Source organism: Camellia sinensis, chromosome 11 (assembly GCF_055761805.1).
Source record: "Camellia sinensis isolate YWXY chromosome 11, ASM5576180v1, whole genome shotgun sequence".
Taxonomy (NCBI): domain Eukaryota; kingdom Viridiplantae; phylum Streptophyta; class Magnoliopsida; order Ericales; family Theaceae; genus Camellia; species Camellia sinensis.
The window spans coordinates 24,157,465-24,178,991 of NC_138971.1; the positions used below are offsets into that span (position 1 = coordinate 24,157,465).

Consider the following 21,527-nt stretch of genomic DNA (forward strand, 5'->3'; position numbering starts at 1 on the left):
AAATAATAACATCAAACCCATTAATATAGACATGCATTGATATATAAAAGCTCTACATTCTTCTATTCATCAGAGTTCCATTACCAAAAAGTATTACATGTTAACAACAAAAGCAAATGCCCTACGGGCTTATAGCTTTCCAAGTTAACACTTGGTTACAAAACAGAGTACTAACTCAGTTACATATTAAGCCCTTGGCTTGAATCTACATGTAATACATCAAAAAAAGAAATAAGACAACAAAAGTGTGTCTGCCTCTAGCCTCCCAAGCTATGTCCTTGGAGGTGGCATGCTACCTGTACCTGAAAATGATATTCCCATATAGGGTGAGCCACAGCCCAGTAGAAATACTCTAAACCAAATATGAACAATGAATAAAAGATTAGCAATTGATAGATGGCCAACACTGATACTTTCCCTTATCACACTTTACAGTTTCATGACATACAAGTCCATGTTACAATTCATTTTCCAATTCTTTTCAATTCTCAATTTATAACCATGGCTCAGAACCTGGCCAAACAACTCATATAAGACAGTAACTCATATCAAGTACTTCCCATTTCACACAGATAAGCATACTAGCTATATCACACACACCAACAGATAAGCATACAAGCTATATCATCACTTCCACAGATATGCATAAGAGCACTATCACACTTCCAATGACAAGCATATGAGCTCTGTCAAAACATTATTAGATAAGCATATGAGCTTTATCTATGGAGTCCATCCCCTATCTCCTCCCAACAACATCCGGTTTAGAGGTCCATCCCTTATCTTCCCCTAAACCGTGGAGTACATCCTCTATCTCCTCCAACACAACACAATGCATATAAACAATAATTATACACATCATCACTCAACACATAAATTTAATGTATTCTTTCAACCGTCATACTCAATGACACATTCCAGTGATTAGTTCCAGTTTGCCTAATCATCATGCATTGTCTACAACAATCAAGACTATCCTCTACCGATAGCCCAAAGCAGTTATTTCTATACAGAAAATAAATGCAACAATGGATATAAAATCAACATTTCAACTAGGTGAGCGATAAGTAATCCAACTACACCCTTTAATCCCATACCTTTCCAAATCAATTCCTCATTTTTCATAATTAATTATGCAGATTGATTAACCAATATAATTAGGGCATTTTCCATAATTAACATTTCAACCCTTAGGTTCCATTTTCATTAATGTTTCAACATTAATTTCACTTTTCCATGCCAAACATGCATTTTGGTTTTATATAATTTAAAACCCCCAACTTTTGTAAAATTACACAAAGGCCCCAAACTTTTCACAAGATTACCAAACCAACCCCAACATCTCAAAATACTAAAATTTAAAGACAAAGCCCATAGTGAGGAGTAGGTTATCCCTACCTCGAAGTTAGAGCTTGGATGGAGAAGGAACCAAAACCAAAGTGCTCCAAAGACCAAGATTCTCGAATCAAAACGACGCCCTCGACGATCCACACAACTTTTACAAAGGCCGAAGAGAAGGAGGACACTCCAACTAGATCAAACCCTAGAGAGAAGGGAGTTTCTAGAGAGAGAGGCTCTCAAAAATGGTTTTTAGAAAAAGTAGGAGAGAGAAAGAAAAGCAAAAAGTGATTTAAAATCACCCAGCGGATAACTCATATACGCATGACCCGCTCGAGCGGAGAACACAACGCTCGAGCGCCAAGAACAAAAATCTGGACACGCTCGAGCGCAATAAGGCCTGCTCGAGCGCCAAGACACAGGAATAAAGTACATCCGCTCGAGCGAGAAAACCAGTCCGCTCGAGCGCAAATCTCCCTCTCCCAGAACCCTCACCAAGACAGTACTACCCGCTCGAGCGCCAACAATCCCGCTCGAGCGCAACCCGCTTGAGCGCAGAAAAACCCGCTCGAGCGTAGAAAACTCCTCTGCAGAAGTTTTGCAGGGACACGAAATACTGGGAGTGTGCAATCTCCGCTCGAGCGCCAGAACACCCGCTCGAGCGCTAGACTAGAAACCAAACTCCGCTCGAGCGCAGAATGACCCGCTCGAGCGTGACACCAAAACCTTGGGCAACAAGGATATAGACCAAGGCTTAACCCACCTGTTCAACACAAGCCCATAAACAACCCAAAACTCAAACAACGGATTTAAAGGATAGCAACAAGATAGATACAACTACTAATTCCACGGAATCGAGTCCGGGATACAACAGAATAGTGAAGGGACAACCGAGATCGCTATATTTTCCAAGTCTATTTTTAAAATCACGCCACCCTTTTTTTCCTTTCTTTTTACTCAAAGAGTGTATGAGTTCTTGAGAAATAATAATATTATCACTCGTATTCCTATCAAGTATGAAACTACTTTGGTTAGGTCACATAATCTTGCTTAAGAAGGGCCTTATCCTATTAACAATGATTTTGGAGATAATTTTGAAGAGACATTACACAAGCTAATAGGCCTAAACTGTTTCAGATTCTCAGGATTGTCAATTTTAGGAATCAAAGTAACTAAAGTTCGGTTAACATTAAGGATTTGGTTAATTTGAAAACAATTTTTAACATACATACAAAATTATCAATCACAGACCAATAAGTATGATAAAAAATAGCCTTGAAACTATCCCTTCCAGGGGCTTTGAAAGCACTAATATGCTTCACAGCCCTTCATACCTCCTCATTAGTAATGGTTTTAGTGAGAGCAACATTATCATCACGGCTCAACTTATAAGCACTAGGTTTCTCTAGTGGTCAAGAGAGTACTTTGGAACTTGGCTAAACAGACTAACAAAATAATTATTGATCAAGTTTTTAATCCACCAAATCCCCATTATCATTCTTGAGCATGTCAATCTTTCTTCTCCTCATTTTGGCTAGGGTTGTACGGTGAAAAAAATTTAGTATTTCTTTCACCCTGAGTAATCCATCTAGCCCTAGATTTCTGGAACCAAAGAAGTTCTTCTTGATAGAACACTTTATTATATTGTTCAACAAGATCAAGTTCCAAATTATGGAGATTATGATAAAAATTACTTGTTTGGAATTTTTGGATTTCTTCGATCCTCCCCAACAACCACCTCTTCCTTCTAAAAATGTTGCCAAACATATTTTTGTTCCAGATACGAGTTGCATGAGCTAGGGTTTTAAGGCTCTTACGCAGAGAGGGGGCCTGCTTAAATTACTAAAATAAAGAATTTAAAATTTGTTTAAATATAAAGAAATATACTATTTTCCAGAGATGAAATAGATCAGAGAACTTCCTATTACTTTTGTGCTGGCAAATCAGACCACACTTTATCACACTACTGCATCTTTCCAGTAATTTTCAATTTCAATTGCCTTCTAATCCTTCTTCTTAGTCCACATTTGATAAAGATATAAAGTCAAGCTCCATTAACAACTAATGAGAAGATCTAGTGAAAGGAATTCATAAAACCAACCATACACAGACCACACCACTAGAAATCCCACAATTTTGTCTAGTATGACAGATACAAAATTACTTATTTTTCCACTTTAAGATTGCATTTCAGATCCAGACATCTCAAACAAATGAAATCGTATAAATATTTTTAATCCAAGCTCGAAAATGAAATTACATGTTAACGAAACAATGATGTTTTCATAACTACTTAAATAACCACAATGAAAAGGAAACGAAAAATAAATAATCAACATAGTTAAAATAAAAAAAAAGACTTTAACTAAATACAATAGAACTCATATAATTACCTTCCCAGCATAAAATTAACAGAACCATGACAAAATAAATGAGGACACCTAATGGAAATTAAGCTTCCTATTGTGTTTTCATACACCTATTGAGATAAACACATTAAATTCTTTGAAGCATGGGTATTTAGACAAAGATGTACACGGAGTGGGTATTGGTAATTGACTGGAAATTGACATGGTAATTGACTAGGTACATGAAACACGTATTTAAAATTTTTGTTTCTTAATTTTTTTCGTACCGCAAATGTATCTAGTATATATTCAAGCTGTAGCTCAACCATAATAGTGTTTTCTTCTATACAGAGGTGGAGTTAGTTTGATTGGACATTTTTTAATCCTGAACATCATTTTAAAATTAAGCTTTGGTTTTTAAGTTATTTAATATAATGACATTTAATTTTAGTTTATATCTTACTTTTGGTCTTAAATGTGAATTGTAGATTGGATCTTAACCAATAAAACCATTTAACTAATTTTTGCATTATTTCAAATTAAAAATAAATATTTGTCATGAACATACCAAGCAGTACAAGTAACCTAATTTTTTTAGATTTTACCATATCCACATACCTATACCATACTGGTACCGTACTACTATCTATACACATGCTTCATAGATTAAATTTTAAAGGTAATTCAATAAGATTGTTAGTATAAAGTCTCAAGACTCTCAACACTTCCACGAGAGAGCATCATATAATCTCATTACTACTAGTATATGTATAATTGTGTTTGATTAGCTTCATTTTTTTCAAAAATAATTTGCTCGACAAAGTTTACAAAATGAGTATTTGGGATGATCTAAATAAATATACTTTTGACTTTTTACGAAAAAATATGAAAATGATTTGAATTTAAAATGATGTGATAAAGAGTTGAAATGACCCAAATAAGATAATTATGACCTAAATAAAATAATATACTAAAGTAATATATATTATTTTAGTACACCTGAATGTCACACGCCAAATTCAAGACATGACCGGCCGTGAACTAGAGCAATGATACATCCTTCTAATTTTGGAATTCTAATTGAGCTCTAATGATGTAGCATGAAATAAAAAAAAAATAAAAAAACATAAAATCAAAGCCAAAATATCACATTACAGTGAGATCCACTCCCATTAAAACTCATTAAAGCTCCTTTATTAGAGCTCCCAATCATTTTTCCATAAACTAAGGCTTCAGCCCATAGAACACGTATGCCTTACCGCTCGTTTACACTGTTAAATTGGCCCGAACATAAAAATCAACCTCAAATTGATATATCTCTTTAATCAAGGGCCATTAAAAAGCATGAACTCAAAATTTGAATGATGGAGTCATTCGATTAAATAATAAATAATGTTACAATTTGAATGAATGTATGAATATCCGTAGGAGGTAGAGATACGATTAGTCCTCAAGTTGCCAATGCAGTGTTGACAATTAAATCAGCACATTAGATATAAAGATAAAATGGTAGAAACAGATGAGTAACCCTAAAAAAGAAACATCATAAGAACATAAATGTGATCGCGTGTTTGTGTTTTGTGTGGTGGTTGTTGTTTAGGACAGTTTTTGCTATTGATCTCCCATTTCCTCGCTTAGAAACATATATGTTGAGTGTAACATAATATCATCCTATGTATAAAAAGTTGATGATACCATCCAAAAATATATTGAGTGTAATGACGATATCATTCGTCTTACGTGATATTACTAGCCAATAAAATTATAATGATATCATTTTATGTAGTGTTATTGGTCAATAAAAAGTTACAAATAGATTAAGTGGACAATCATTGTCTCCCACAATCATTATCATAAATTAAAATTGCTCATTAAATGATGATACCACCATATAATATAGCCGTTATATTCAATATTTGCTCACTCACCTGATAGCAATTGACACTAACGTTGTGTTTGGTTCAAGAATTTGGAGAAGAATTTAGAAAAAAGTCATTTTTCCTTTCCAAATCCCTTTCAAAATCTTTGAATCAAATATAGCCTAAAGTTTTCTTGGCAAGTCCATCATAATGAAAAAATAAATAAAAATCGTGCTAGGTGCTATGGTATTCATATAAATAATACCAAGCACTGGAGTTGAGTAAACAATCACGGAAACACAACAGGTCTAGAAAAGGAAGAAAACCAAATGCTCGAGCAAGCATTGTAAGAGATTTTAAGTGATTCAAGGGCTATGTCAACAAAATCATTACAATTTCACTAAGATTAGAATAAAAGGGGTTATAACAAGTCTCTCGTATCCAAATAATCAAATTCACAAACTCTCTCTAGTAATCTCTTACTAATGTATCTCTCTCAATATGATCACAAAACTCTATCTAATATGAAGTACATATATATGACATAGTGCTGAAAGACCAAATCCTAAAACAAGAAGAAAATACTGCAGAAAGATCAAATCTAGACAAAACACTAATTTTCGCTCTCAGGTGCCACTGTCTTTGCCCAAGCAGAATGATCCAGCGGTCTTCCCTGAGTTCTGCTCGAGTGGCCAAGAAGCTCCGCTTGAGCAGCCTAAGGACTCCACTCGAGCGAGCCTTCAAAGTCTTGAATTAGGCTCCACACTTAACACTGGCGACAGATCAAAAAACATAATCTGGCCAATATAAAGCACTTTGTTTCCTCCCTGTACCAACAAAATGTGAATGCAAATAACCAGAAAGATTCAAACAATTTCATGTATTTTTTTTATTAATTTTACATCATGACAGAATGAAAGTTTTACAGCCTATAAACGCAAATGCATAGTACTTACATTACAAACAAATACCTTTTCTACAACATTTATGTTACAAACATCTTCTTGGAACTTGGATGGAAATATGAAATTCCAGAAACATACACAGATCATATTCCCAACACTTGAAGGAAAAAAAAAAAAAAAAAGGTACTTACAAGACCTTTTTTGGTTTATACATTTTGGCGCAAAAGACAAAAACCACCCAGTTTACTACGCTGAGTGCAGCCACAAGCCAGAAGAAATAATCGAGATGGCCCTCATTCAAGTTATCCGGTATCCATCCAGCCTTCCCACCCTTGGTTGTTATAGATGTCACTACAGTAAGAATAAAAGAGCTCAAGTAGCTTCCCATGGAAGTCGTCAAAAGGGACAATGCAACAAACAAGCTACGCATGCTGTCCGGTGACTGCTCGTAAAAGAACTCAAGCTGCCCGATGAATGTAAATACTTCTGCAGCACCGAACAAAAAATATTGGGGTATTTGCCACGTGATACTAAGTGGTATTGGAACATTTTCATCAACCAATCCCAGGGCTTGTGCAAGTGCCAATCTCTTCATCTCCACCAAAGCAGCAGACACCATACATAGTACTGAAATAAAGTGGCCGATTCCCATACGTTGCAACTCTGTAAAGCCTTTCTCTCTGCCAGTAAACTTCCTCGCAATAGGGACGATGACCTTATCGTAAACAGGGACCCAGAAAATAACGCTTATGACGTCACATGCTGAAAGAGAGGCTGCAGGAATGGAGAAGGAACCAATGGTCCTGTCCATCATCATCCCTTGCTCAACAAACAATGTGCCCAATTGTGCATAAACAGCACATATGATGATTCCAGTAGCCCAAATTGGAAACATGCGAATCAATATTTTTAGTTCCTCCACCTGTGTTACAGTGCAAAGCCTCCATGGATTGGAGAAGTCCCCATTTTTGTTCTCAATGTCTGTAATTACCGCAGCTTTGTCAAGGCACCTACAGAAGGGATAATAGTTTTACTGAAGCTATGACAGAATTTGTTGTGAATAATCTGGGAAACAAATGGGTGAGAATTAATCAAGTATACAAACTATCATAAAGTAAAAGTATTGTAGAAGTCTAAAAAAAAAGATGACAGTACAAGAGATAATTATAAGTATTCAGATAGTTCATAATTTCATACATAACAAATCATTTTTTGCCAAGAGAAAACATATCATACAAAGCATGATTACAAATAAAATAAAAATAAGAAAAATGCAGTGGTGAACTCTCATTTTATCATGTTGAGTCGTCCAAGTACAAACCCCTCCCCAAACCCAACAGAAGGATCAAATTCTCATTTTGGGGTGTGGTTTTGGTCTACTAGGAAATGGACATGTTGCCGGAAGGAAAAAGAAACATTGGAACTTGGGTTTTACACTATTGTTTCATGCATGTTTCCAATCAAACGGACAAATGAACAGTTATTTCTAGAAAAATCAAACAGATTCCCTCCCACTAAACCTGTCACTAGTAGTCTCCTTAAAGAAAATCATTAGGATGATACAATTTCCAAAATCAGGAATTTAAGATTTATTTAATTATACACAAATAAACTATTTTAAAGAGATGAAATAGATCAGAGAACTTCCTATTACTTCTGTGCTGACAAATCATACCATACTTTATCACACTGCTGCATCTTCCCAGTAATTTTCATTTGCCTTCCAATCCTTGTTCTTAGTCCATAGATATAAAGCCAATCTCAATAAACAACTAGTGAGAGGACTCAATGAAAGGAATTCATAAAACTAACCATAGAAAGACCACATTACTAGAAACCCCTCCATCTTCCACTTTAAGATTGCATTTCAGGTACATCTCACATGAAATAATATTTTTTGAATCCAAGCTCAAAAATTAAATTATTTGTTTATGAAACAATGATTTTTTTCATAACGCCTTAAATAACCACACTGAAAGAAATGAAAAAAATAAAATAAACGACATATTTTTAAAAAATGACTTGCATTAAATAAAGCAATAATTACCATCCCACTATAATGTTACAGAACCATGACAAAACAAATGAGGATAAATGAGGACACCTAATGGATATTAAGCTTCCTATTGTGTCTTCATACACTAATTGAGGTAAACCTAGTAAATTTTAAAGGTAATTCATTAAACCTATTACCTAGTCTCAAGACTCTCAAAACTTCACAAAAGAGCATCATATAATCTCATATACGCATCATATAATCTCATTACTACCAGTATATGAATAATTATGGTGGTGATCCCATTTACACAACCAACATGTGTGTTCAATGCAAAAATATAAAAGGCCCTACTTATGTACAATGCCCAAAACACCCTATAAATACGTTTAAGTTGTAAATCAATTGATAAACTTCTAGATGGCAGAAGAAAACTGAAAACAGATTATTTTTTTTTTTTTTTTTTTTTGATCAGCAAAAGAGAACCTTTATTGATGCAAAAACCAAACAAAACCAGAAATTACATCAAAAAAGGAGGGGAAAAGCAGCAAGCTAGCTCACCCCAGGAGTTTGGTGAGGAACCAAACCCAAGAAGAAGAGAAACACAGAAGAGAACAACAAAAAACCGACAGACCAGTAACAGACCAACCATAAGCCAACATCAGAAATACACTGCAGCCACAAAGACCTCCACAGCAACCTACGCATAGCAAACAACACCCAATACACCACAGAACAAGCCCACAGAACAACCCACAGAACAACCCACTTAGCTGACAGCAGCAGCAGCAAAACTAAACAACCACACCAGAACTCCACTGAAGCTATGCACTCTGTATTAATAAGGGTAAGAATTGATAGAAGTGTTTAAACTAGGAGAACAAGGGAAAAATTTACTTCAGATCATTGGTATGGTCCAGTTTCCTGCTTCCTTCAATTATTGAGGTTTTGTCTGGTGTTTCATACAGGAGAATAGTGTCCGTAGGGACCTCCAAATTCCACTTGCGGAATGATGCAACCAAAACTTGGCAAAGTCTTGTAAGAGGGCTTTCCCCCGGGTTCTGAAATCTATATAGTGGAGTGCCTGAAAAGAAACTTACAATGGCAATGCCCATAAACAATGCAGGGATGCCAAAACCCAGGCCCCACCCAGCATTTTCTTGAATCCACACAATTAAAATACTTGATACAAGAGCACCTAAATAGATAGAAAAAAAAAACCAGTTGAAGAAAGATCCCTTCTTTGCCCTCTCTTTAGGATCGGTATCATCAAATTGATCTGCCCCAAATGAGGAAACACATGGTTTGATCCCGCCAGTTCCTAGTGCAATCAGATACAACCCAAGATAGAATAACAGATACTCAGCAGGAGTAGCTGGAGGACATATGGAATCAACACATTCAGCTGGCTTCAGCGCAGGAACTGTGGCTGTTAGAGTCAATGTGCACATTCCCTTCACAAAATAACAAAGTTCAAAAACGTAAGAGAGATATAGATGAAAGCCACTCTTGAAAATTTTGAGAGGAAAGAACCATGGTTTCCAGTAGTGTTTTAAAAAGTTCTAGGCACATCGAGGCGCCAAGGTCACCTGGAGCCTAGGCGTTGAGGTGCGAAGCGAGGCGCAAGTTATAGAAGTTAAGCAAAATATTAATATAGCACAATTTTCAAGATAAGCAAATATTTAATATGTATATTATTAATTTTTTTAATAAGGGAAGAGAAGAAGAAAAAAAACAATTAATTTTTTTAATATATATATATTATTTTATTTATTTATTATATTTTTTAAATAATGTGTTTCAATTAATTTTTTTATTTTATTTTACATACATGTGTTTATTTATTTTTTTATTACTATGTATAAGTATATATTATGTTTTATATATTATCTATAAGTATATTATATAATATTATATATATATGAATCAATTATATTTTATATATTAGCTATAAGTATATTATATATTATATATTATATATTATATAATAGGTATTATATAATATATTATATATATATATATATATATATATATATATGAATCAAGAAGATAGATAGAGAGACAGAAACGAGAGAAAGAGAGAGAGAAGGCGAGAGAGAGAGCGATATTGAGCGAGACAAAAGCGAGAGAGAAGATGAGGAGGGTTTTTTTCGACTAGAGAGAGAAGAGGAAAAGTCGTACCAGAGGAGATGAGAACAGAAATCGAACCTTCGTCGTCTCCGCTGCCATTGTCGTCTCAAAGATCAGAACAAGAGTCGAACCTTCGTCGTCTCAGAGATCGAGATCGCGTTTGCTTTTTTGACCCACATTTTGATCATTTTATATTGTAAATGAGAATTTATTCCATGTGGGTATTCACACCAAAACCAGATGGGCTCTAGCAGTAGAAGAAACATGAAGCGCCAAAAGCGCATGCCTAAAGCCTCAGAAAAAAGTGCACGCCTCATCGCCTCAGCTGCGCCTCCTCTATGTCGCCTCGACTTGCTTCGCTATGCATGAGGCACAGAGCTGCGCCTTGCCTCGCCTTGAGCTTAGGCGCCCGCTTAGGTGCGCTTTTCAAAACAATAGTTTCCAGAATCGTACGATTCACTATTTGATTCATACGACTCGACATGAGTTTCAACAAAAATGACTTGAGTTGTGTTGTTGAGTCGGAAATTGAGTGAATTGTACGACTCAACTTGCAATTCATTGAAATTCATGTCTATTTTTTATTTTGTTTACATAATGCATAAATCGATGTCATTTTTGCCAAACTATCAAGATATATAGAAGAGATCAATTAGTTATATGTGATTTTATGTGTATATACAGACATACAATTTATTTATATTGATATTTACTTCATTTTAAATATTATGTGTAATTTTATATGTTTATAAATATAAAATCATAAATCATATTAAATAAAATGAATCTCACAGTTCACTATTTTAGCAAAACAATTCACAATTCGACAACAATGGACAGAACACATAAAAGACTCATTATTTCCCATCATTGCCAACATACCTAGCCATGGTCCACCCCCCCCCCCAAAAAAAAAAAAAAAAAAAAAAAAAAAAACAACCATATCCCAACTAAGTTGGATGGATCATAATTAATATGAAAACCCCAACTGGGACATGATCCAAATCACTTTCAGAACATTAAATTTGTCCATAAATTTGTTCCAACTTCCTTTCCTGTTTTCAAATTAAGTAATAAAAATACTTGTGAAATAAAACATTCTAGAACTGAGAGTTACCATAAAATTATTATCAGAAAAGAAGACAGGGTAAAACAAAGTAATAAAATTCACAAAAGAGGGTAGTCAACCGATCAAACAACCTTCATCACATATAATTCTTCTCCCGTTCCTGATTTAATAAAATGTCTAGATTATTAGTCCTTTTATCCTTATAGATAAATCCCCAGTTTAATTGGCACAACTAGGTCTATTGCCATTGCACCATGCTGTTGGTAAAGTTGCTGACTGCTAACTCATTATTCTTGAAACCACTACCACTGTGATTCATACATTCAAGTGATACCAGACTAGATGATTGGTACACCTAGGAAATACCACCAATAACTAATAAAGTCACGAGCATCTAGAATGGATTGTGGCCCGACAATAGGCCAATATGGTTCCAACAGAAAGCTGTAGGTAACACATAATCGGACGCTACAAGAACATTCAAATAACAAGCAAGCCTTTATCAGAAAACTTTAAGATGACGTAATGCATGCCCAACACAAATAAGGATCAAAGCAATGATTAAAGAGCTGAAGTTGTTTATGTATCATCGCCATCTCTTTCTGAACTAAGTATTTAGAACATTGGGAACTTCAGTTCATACTTACCAAAAAATAAATTGCAGAGAAGACAGCAATTGTCCAATACCTTCCCCAACATACATCTGCCAAGACTGCTCCGATAAGCGGTGTTAGGTAGGCAGTGCCTGTCCAATTGGAAACATTTCTTGCAGCAGAGACATTTCCTTCATGCATTGTTTTGGTGAGATAGCTGACTAGGTTAGTAGCAATCCCAAAGAAAGCTAAACGTTCACAACATTCAGTACCTGTTTTAAATATACAGCTATTAGAAGGAAAGATGGAACATCAGAAACATAAAAAATATGGAGAATGATGGACTTAGCAACTACCAAGAATGAAGGGGCATGCTCTCCAGTTTCCAGTGTTGCTCTTCAACACAGGTTGCCCCTTGATGTCAACTGAACCATCTCCAGTGTACAGTCCACTGCTTGCGTTCTGAAGACGTAAGTTGTAAGGCAGAAAGCAAAAACTTTTTAGTATATAAACCTTGCAGAGTAATTTCCCGTGTTATGTGTGCATGTGTGTTGTGTGCGTGCGTGTGAGGGAGAGAGAGAGAGAGAGAGAGAGAGATTTTCTCTTAAGTTTTTACAATTGGGTAGTTTTTCCGACCTATTATTAATTTTTTGACATCCTTTATATAATGTTTAGTGCATGCAGATGACAATCTTGTCTGAACCACCTTAATATGCAGCTACTGTAACAACTACTAGCAAATAGCTAAGTTTTGTAAATAATGTTATTTGTCATTCCAATACATTGAAACAAAATGAACAATGTGCAAAGCAGCAAGAATGAAAACATTGAATGTGTTAGATGAGCCAATTCACCACCAGATAGGTCTTTTTAACAATTAATTGTTTGACATATTGGTACAACTATTTTTTATTTCCGATTGTATGTGAGGGTCCAAGAACGTTGCCAGAAAATTCAAATGTCACCAGAAAAATAGCCGGTAACTTTGAAGGTTTGCCGGAAAATTCGAAGATTTGCCGGAAAATTTGAAGATCTTCAAAGATCGCTTGAAAATCCGAATTCTCTACAAATGATAAGAGAGGCTTAGATTCTTCAACAATTGCAACTAGAAACACAATATGAAAGAGATGATGGAGATAAGAGATTGGGTGAAGAAGAAGACAAAATAGTTAGAGAGAGAATAATGGCAAGGCTCTCTCATGGATCTCCCACTTTCACTCTCAAGGTAGATAATGAAAAAGAGAGATTAGTTCTCTCCCCAAAAATTATCTCTCCAAAAATCATCCCCATTGTAAAGCTATGGGTGGGTGTTATTTATAGACACCTCATGATATAGGATAACATATTCTCTCTAACCACTTTGTTCGAAGAGGTGACCTTTCCGAGGATAAGAAAAATCCCAAAGAGTAGATCAACATCTCAGTGAACCATTCTTCTTAGCCACACCTAACCAATGGTTTCCAAAGGTCAGGTGTAGTCCCAAAGGACGTCCTGTCGCAGAAGGGTCATAGGTAGTTCAAGAAAACGCCCTACCGCAAATATTGCCGAGTCTTAGGAAACTTCTAAATCGTGCCACCTCGACCCAGGTATAGGCTAGTTTAATCGAAGAGTGAATTTATTTCCACCCACCATCCTCGGGATTAGGTCCTTTGTTTAGATTTCATCACGCCCATGGTTCTGGTGCATCGATTCCGAAAGGCTTCGAACCTGCAAGTGTTCTGGGACTCATTAACGAAGTGACTTCTAGATTGCATTTGAATCCTTTTGAAGCCAAAAATGCATCGGATCACTAGGATTGCTTTGAACCCTTTCAAGTCCAAGCTCAATAAGCCTCTGCGTTCGTGGATCCGAATATTTTAGAGATAAAGTAATTACCTCCGAGAATAGATCTCCTTTGAAGTTTCACTTCTTCTGAAAATTATCTCTCTTCAAGAGCGCACGCCAATTAATTCTTCTGAATGCCCATACGATCTAACCCTCCTCGGATGGGTTTGTTGGGCTCTCTTTAGAAATATAAGTTTGATACGTCCTCCTCAACCCAATTTGTTGACTTTCTCGTAGACCTGTTCAATAGAATTCACTTTAGCCTACTTGGCAATAATTTTTCCAAGCCCACTAATTTTGGGCTTTCCGACTGGACTCCGATTGAGCTCAATTAATTTAATGGGCTCAAGTTAACCCCTCTTACACCGATCAATCAAAATTTTTCTCAAATTCACATTTCTTAGAATGCTTTAGCTTTATAAAGTTCAAATATTGCAGCAATTATTGTATTTGATTACATGGTATGCCTTCGGAACGTTTGCATGGTATTAATGAAGTAGGCTTAACCATCAAACTGATTTTGGTATTCAGTTCTAGCAACCAATTCAGGACTTTTATTTTCAGTCTCTACACAAATTAGGATAACTGAACTATGGGTTTCAACCAAAATAGGTTTCCTATCTCTCTTCATATTTGCATTCCATGGCTACTCCCCTAAAACAGGTCTTCATAGAACAAAGTTCAGAATTTTTGTTAGTGGGAGCAAAACAAATTAAACAATGCTCCCATTACAGGGCCTAAAATTTCAGACGTCAATACAGGAAAATCCTGCCCATGAAAAAGAAAAAAAAACTAAACCAAAATCAGTTCAAAAGGTTTCAAAATGATTAAAACGGAAACCTTGTCCTTCGAGTTGGAGCATCTTCAAATCATTCATCAAATTTGTCATGAAATTCAAATTGGATGAAAAAATGGCTAAAAGTGCATTTCAACCATTTTATCAAATCTGTATGAAATCAAGGAAGAGGCAATTTTTTCACTAAATCAATGATGAACAAAATCCTTCACCAAATTTCCAAAATTCATAATTTTTCTCAATTTTGATGAAATTTTAAAAGGACTAAGGACTGAAGATTCTTTTCTTTTTTCAAAATGGTTAAAACAGATTTTTAGGATAAGTTTTGCAATTTTTCCAAAAGATTTTATGAAAAAAAAAAGAAAAAGAGAGAAGAAAAGTTAAGGATTGGAACGTCTTTTCACCTTGTTTGGTAGGCTCCGTTTGAGAAGAGCTATTTGGGACTTTTTTTTGACTATTTTAGCACAAAAGACAAAATAGACTATTTTAGCCACAAAAAATAAAACATCACATCTAATCCACAATCATTACACTCTTCTCTCACCAAAAAAAAAAATCAAAAAAAGCTAAAAAACCCTTCCCAAATCAAGCTTTTTAGCCCAGACTAAAATAGCCAAAAAACCAAAAAATCAACCCACTTCCCAAACAAAACGTATGGAATCTAAAAAAACGACAGAAGTTCAAACAACTTCTCTCCATTTTTAAATAATAATTTTTTTTTTCTAATTTATCTAAATTATTTCTACCTAATAGCTATACGCAGAAGTCAACCTAATAACCTAACCTAACCCCAAATTAAAATAATTTATAATCACTTATATTTTAAGTTGTAAAACTTTTAATTAAACTTTTACTCAAATTTGAGCCAAATTTTCATTTCATATAAAGCTTTTAATTAAGCCCCGGTTTGGCATTTATTGGGCTAAATAATCACGAAAAATAAAATTAATTACAAACGTTAAAATTTATAATCATTACACTTTTTTTATTACAAAAGTAAAAAAACATCTAAAAATAAAACCAAACCAGACTAAAAAAGTTTGACTAGGCACCGTTTGGAAAGAAGTTGGTTGGGCTTTTTTGGATATTTTAGCCACAAAAAACAAAATAGGCTATTTGTCATAACAAACAAAACATCACATCCAACCCATAATCATTACACTCTTCTCTCACAAAAAAAGTCAAAAAAGCCAAAAAGCTAAAAAGCCCTTCCCAAACCAAATTTTTTAGCCCAGGCTAAAATAGCCAAAAAGCCAACCCACTTCCCAAACGGAGGCTAAAAAATTTCCTAACATAAAAAAGTTGGTTACATTAGTCAATGCCAAACCAACTCTAAATTTTTTTTCTAATTTGAGCCAAATTTTCATTTCATATAAAGCTTTTAATTAAATTTTCACTCAAATTTGACCCAAAAAAAAAAAAAAAGAAAGAAAGAAAGAAAGATTGTTAAAGCTCTTATACATCTATAAAAACTTAAAAAGAGTAAAAAAGCAAAAAAGTATTGGATATCCATCTTCCATTGAAATTTGATTCTGTTTCAAAAATCTGTCAAAAGTTTTAGGACAAGTTTTGCAATACATCATCTATAAGTTTTGTTCTAGAAATTTGAATCAAAGCTTCGAAAGTATCTGTGGAAATCCATCTTCCAAGAGCAATCTCTCCTCCAATCTCTCATCCTCTTTCGTACCCATTAGCAGCAACCAACAACTCTCTCCCTCTCTATCTCTCTAAATAAATTACGTAGTAGATGGGGTAGATACAGATTCCAGAGAGACAGAAGTAATCATACTCTACACGCTATTATTTATATTACTCCTTCGGCTTATTTTATTTGTTCATTATTTTTATATTTTTTATTTTTTTATGTTTTTTGTCGTCTTAAAATACATAGTGGACGGCATACGGGAACGTGTATATGTGCACAATTTAAATAATTAATAATAAAAATAAATAATAAAAAAATTAATATCATAATATGTATGTTATTTAAAAAATTAATATCATAATATGTATGTTATTTAAATAATAATTATGTTTTTAATGAAATTTAAAATCTTGAATTTAAAATTTACTTATACTATGTACAATAATTCTTTTTATTTTAACATATAAAAAATTATCACGTGACATGAGAAGAAAAATATTTTACTAAATTAATTTAGACATTCATTTAATAATAATATAGATATTCAATTTAAAAAGGTAAAACTTTAAATTTAAAAATCAAGGCTTTTGTGAGTTGAGTGGTATATAACCGCTTCTTAAAGTGCGATGAATGGAAGGTCTACAATTTCAAGAGATGGATCAACGACGACCCCTTCAAGTTGTAGCTTAACTTTATTAACATAAAACATTTTAACTTTGATAAAAAAAAATTAGAATTTTTAAAATTAATCCTTGTAAAGTAATAATAAATATATTTAAAAATAAAAATGATAATTTTTTTGAGATCCAGGTATTAAAATTTTATAAGGTAAAGAATATTCAATATTTTCATAGTAGTTAAGGTCCTTCAATATTTTTATAGAGAAAATTCGATTTAAATAAATTTCAACCCAACATAGAGAAATTTTAATTTTTATAAAAAAATTTCAAAAATTTATGAGATGATTACAGAGAAATTTTATCAATGAACCTTAACCAATAAAAAAAAAATATCTTAAACCTCTCTTATTACATAAAATTGAGGAGGGATAGTTGACTAATTTTCTCAAATAAAAATAAAAAGATATTTTTAAAATTAATCTTTTAAAATTTAAGGGTGGTTTGATTAGTACACATTTTTTTTTAATCTATTTTAAGTCATATTACTTCTATATCTTTTTACATATTTTTTCATAAAAAGTTAAAAAATATATTTATTTAGATCATCAAATTTAAAATGTGATAATTAATATTTTTTTTTAGAAGAACCGTCAAATTGTCAATAAGAGACGGAGAGTATGAAATAGTATGGTGAATCTTTGGTGAACAAATAAATGATTAGACCTAAGACTATTACTGTGATTGTTTCTTACGTTTTGCTTAGCGTATTACTTTTTGCTTATGTCCTCCGGCCGTTTGTTTTCGGCGTTAGAATGGAGAGAATTAATAGTAAGAAAATTATTAATGAGGGGATTAAGTAAAATAGTATTTGTTTTGATAATAATTGTTAGTATAGAGATTGTTAAATTATTTTTATATAAAATAAATATAAATAAATAAAATAAATAAAAAAATACAAAACATTAAACATTAATGTTTAAAAAAAATGCCCAACATGTAAAAAAATTCAAAAAAATAAAAATAAAATAAAAAAATTTTAGAAAAAAATAAAACAAATAAAATAATGATTTTTACTTAACAAAAAATAAAAAAAAAATTAAATATTAATGTTAAAAAAAATTCCCAACATGTAAAAAATAAAATAAAAAATAAATAAAAATAAAAAATTTCTAGTCCCCCGGACTTTTTTTCTAATAGCAAGTCTTGGAGACCCATCTGAATCCCCTTAGGGAGGCTCATCCTAATCCGGAGCTCACTATCAATCCCCTTCCCATCTCTCAAAACAAACACAATATTAGTGGGTCCCACCTCACTACTAATCCCAATCTCCCCTCTAACTCTCCAAACAAACAGGGCCTCAGAAGTATTCCTACCAAATTACTTATATTTTATTTTAAAATATTATTAAAAAATTTATTTTTTATTTTAAGAATCACTTTTTTATTGGAATTTTTGGTGAGACCCCCTTTTTTGGACCTTTTTTTAAGATAAAGGACAACTCAATGAATTCTCCTTCAAAAAGCACCTGAGTAAGAGAAGCCCAGCTCAATAAGGACATTCTATAATTTTTTTTTACCATATTGCCCTCATATATATATATATATATATATATATCATATATTTAAACAATCTCAGCTCATGCATAAAACGATCTTGAAGATGATCTACAAAGTGAAGATGATCTGCGAAATCCATGAAGACGATCTCAAAGTCTGAAGATCTCACCGCCGACAATCTCACCCTTGGTCAACAATACACGATCTCGCCATCCAAGATCAACACTCTCAATTAAATGAGAGATTACGTTGCAAAGCTGTATAAATATGTTGTTATTTTTTATTTGTTTTTGTTGATTTGCTGAGTTCAATCAGGTGTGTGCTCTATTTTTGTTTGAGATGATAAAAGTAAAATTTTACTCTGGTTTGTGCTTCGTTTTTGTTTGACAGAATGAGAGTAAACTTTTACTCTGGTTTGTGCTCTGTTTTTATTTGACAGAATGAGAGTAAAATTTTACTCTAGTATGTGCTCTGTTTTTGTTTGATAAAATGAGAGTAAAATTTTACTCTGGTGTTATTTGTTATTTTTTTTAACATGCAAGTAAAATTTTACTTTATTTTAGAGTAAAATTTTACTGTATTTCAGAGTAAAATTTACTCTGAATTGAAAGTAAAATTTTACTGTGTTGTTGAATGTTCGTCTATGTAGTTTCTGATTTGTTTTCTAGTAAAACTGACTCTAAATCTTCAAGTAAAATTTTACTTTATTTCAGAGTAAAATTTTACTGTACTTCAGAGTAAAATTTACTCTGAATTGAAAGTAACATTTTACTGTATTGTTGAATGCTTGTCTATGCAGTTTCTGATTTGTTTTTTTAGTAAATTTTACTGTATTTCAGAGTAAAATTTACTCTGAATCTTAAAGTAAAATTTTACTGTGTTGCTGAATGTTTGTCTATGCATAAGAGAATAACCTTCATTTTTCATTAACCAGAGTAAAATTTTACTATTGCGAAGTACATACTAGATAAATGAATTATAGTCGAATTTTACTTTAGATCTATAAACAAACAAACAAAAAACTCTCGATTTTTTATTGTAATATATCAATTTATCATTTTTTTGGACATATATGAGGTCATTTTATCTCAAATCTGAAACTATTGATCTCAAACATGAGTTCATAGGCATCAAATCTGAGATGGTGATAGATTTCAATGGACGATTTCAAGATTTCGATTTTGTGAGATGGATCGAAAATGGAGATCAAAAGGGTTTAGGGCTTAAAAAGAGAGAAAATAAAGGGAAGATGAAGGATACCAGTAATGTGGAGATAGAAAGGGAAGAGAAATGGTTCAGTGAGGGTTTTGGATTATATGGAAGGGCATTTCAACCTTTTCATCATATTTTTTTATTTGAGGGACTTTTGAAACTATTATTTTATTTGGTGGGCTTCACACAAAAAAAAACCCAATAGAAGGGGCTTTTCACAAAAAATCCCTTTTTTATTTACTTTTCACAACATACTTCCTATTCTTTCTCTATTCTATTAACAAATTATATATTTTTTTCTCTATTATATTAAAATATAATTTTTCATTATAAATTTAAAAAAATAAAAATCATAAATGTGTACTATAGTTCCTAAACAAAGCAAAGCAAAGCAAATATATATATATATATATATAAGGGTACTATAGTGACTCCCTACAAACAATGAGATACTGTAGCAATTTCCTATTTTAGGAGAGTGTTTAAGGGAGCTTCTGGAAGTGTATAGGGGCCATCAAACCCCTTAAAATAGGTAATGAGTGGATATAAATGTTCTATTAGGGATGCTCTTATACATTAGAGCATCTCTAACGGTTCATTATAATTTTCACCAAATCTGAGTAAAAAAAATTGGTTTTCTCAATCTGATATGAGTAGCTCCAATGGTGTGCATCAAAAGCGAAGGGGACGTCCAGTGGGTCGACCGACCGGTCGATCGGTTAGGCTTCTCAAATTTTTTTTTCTCCCTCCCTTTCTGTTCCCAATTCGTTTATTATTTCTTTTTCCCTCCATTACATATTTTTCATTTTTTGTTGCCTCCAACAATGATTTCCTTCCAAAACTTGATATAAATACATTATCCATATGCCATATACTAGACAAGTGATACAATTATATCTAAAAGGCACATAAGTGAAAGAAAACAGAGCATAATGACTATCTTAAATTCTATGATGTTCACTTCATTTTCATCCTCTTCTTCTTCCTTATCCTCTGATGATGAGTCTGATGATGAATATATGGTCACATTTTTTGGGGCTTATGAGATGAATAATGCTAGTATAATTTAGATTCTGCAATCAACTGATAGCTCAAAGAAAAGAGGTGGTTCTGCTGTAGGGCATAAGTACATACGCCGCGATAGAAGGAAGGGTCATGAGATATTGTTTGCAAATTATTTTACGGCAAATCCAGTTTATTCACCTACAATATTTCGGAGACGTTTTCGAATGCGTCGTCCTTTGTATCTGCGAATTTTGAATACCATCGAAGCACACAATCCATATTTTGTTCAAAAAGAAGATGCAGCTCATATTGTTGGATTGTCTCCCCTACAAAAGATGACTTCAGCTATGAGAATGTTGTTATATGGAGTGGCAGCAGATGCAGTTAATAATTCTATACGTATTGGGGAAAGCACTGCAATTCAAAGTTTGCAACAATTTTTTAATTCAGTGATTGAAATCTTCGAACCAGAATATTTGAGATCTCCAACACCAATTGATATTGCTAGATTACTTGTTATTGGGGAGGTTCGGGGGTTTCCGGGTATGTTGGGAAGTTTAGATTGCATGCATTGGGAGTGGAAAAATTGTCCAAAGGCATGGCAAGGTCAATACGTAGGCTATGAAAAAAA

General features: G+C 33.3%; 1 protein-coding gene across 1 annotated transcript; it reads right to left on the reverse strand.

Annotated features, from left to right (window-relative positions):
- Positions 1 to 6,410: 6,410 nt before the first annotated feature.
- On the reverse strand, positions 6,411 to 16,636 carry LOC114294313 (protein NRT1/ PTR FAMILY 8.3-like). The gene is made up of 5 exons (XM_082893671.1): positions 16,486 to 16,636; positions 12,595 to 12,699; positions 12,293 to 12,510; positions 9,344 to 9,900; positions 6,411 to 7,460 (listed from the first exon to the last, which is right to left on the reverse strand). Exons 1-5 carry the CDS (start codon positions 16,547 to 16,549, stop codon positions 6,638 to 6,640), a joined length of 1,767 nt encoding a protein of 588 aa, XP_082749797.1. The 5' UTR covers positions 16,550 to 16,636; the 3' UTR covers positions 6,411 to 6,637.
- Between the last annotated feature and the right edge of the window lie 4,891 nt (positions 16,637 to 21,527).

Excerpts from the sequence above, each read along its gene's own strand:
- LOC114294313 (XM_082893671.1), bottom strand. The coding sequence starts at position 16,549 with ATGGGTACGAAAGAGGATGAGAGATTGGAGGAGAGATTGCTCTTGGAA. Across the intron at positions 12,700-16,485 it reads GGAAGATGGATTTCCACAGA|ACGCAAGCAGTGGACTGTAC; the intron begins TACTTTCGAAGC and ends TACGTCTTCAGA. Across the intron at positions 12,511-12,594 it reads AGCATGCCCCTTCATTCTTG|GTACTGAATGTTGTGAACGT; the intron begins GTAGTTGCTAAG and ends TATTTAAAACAG.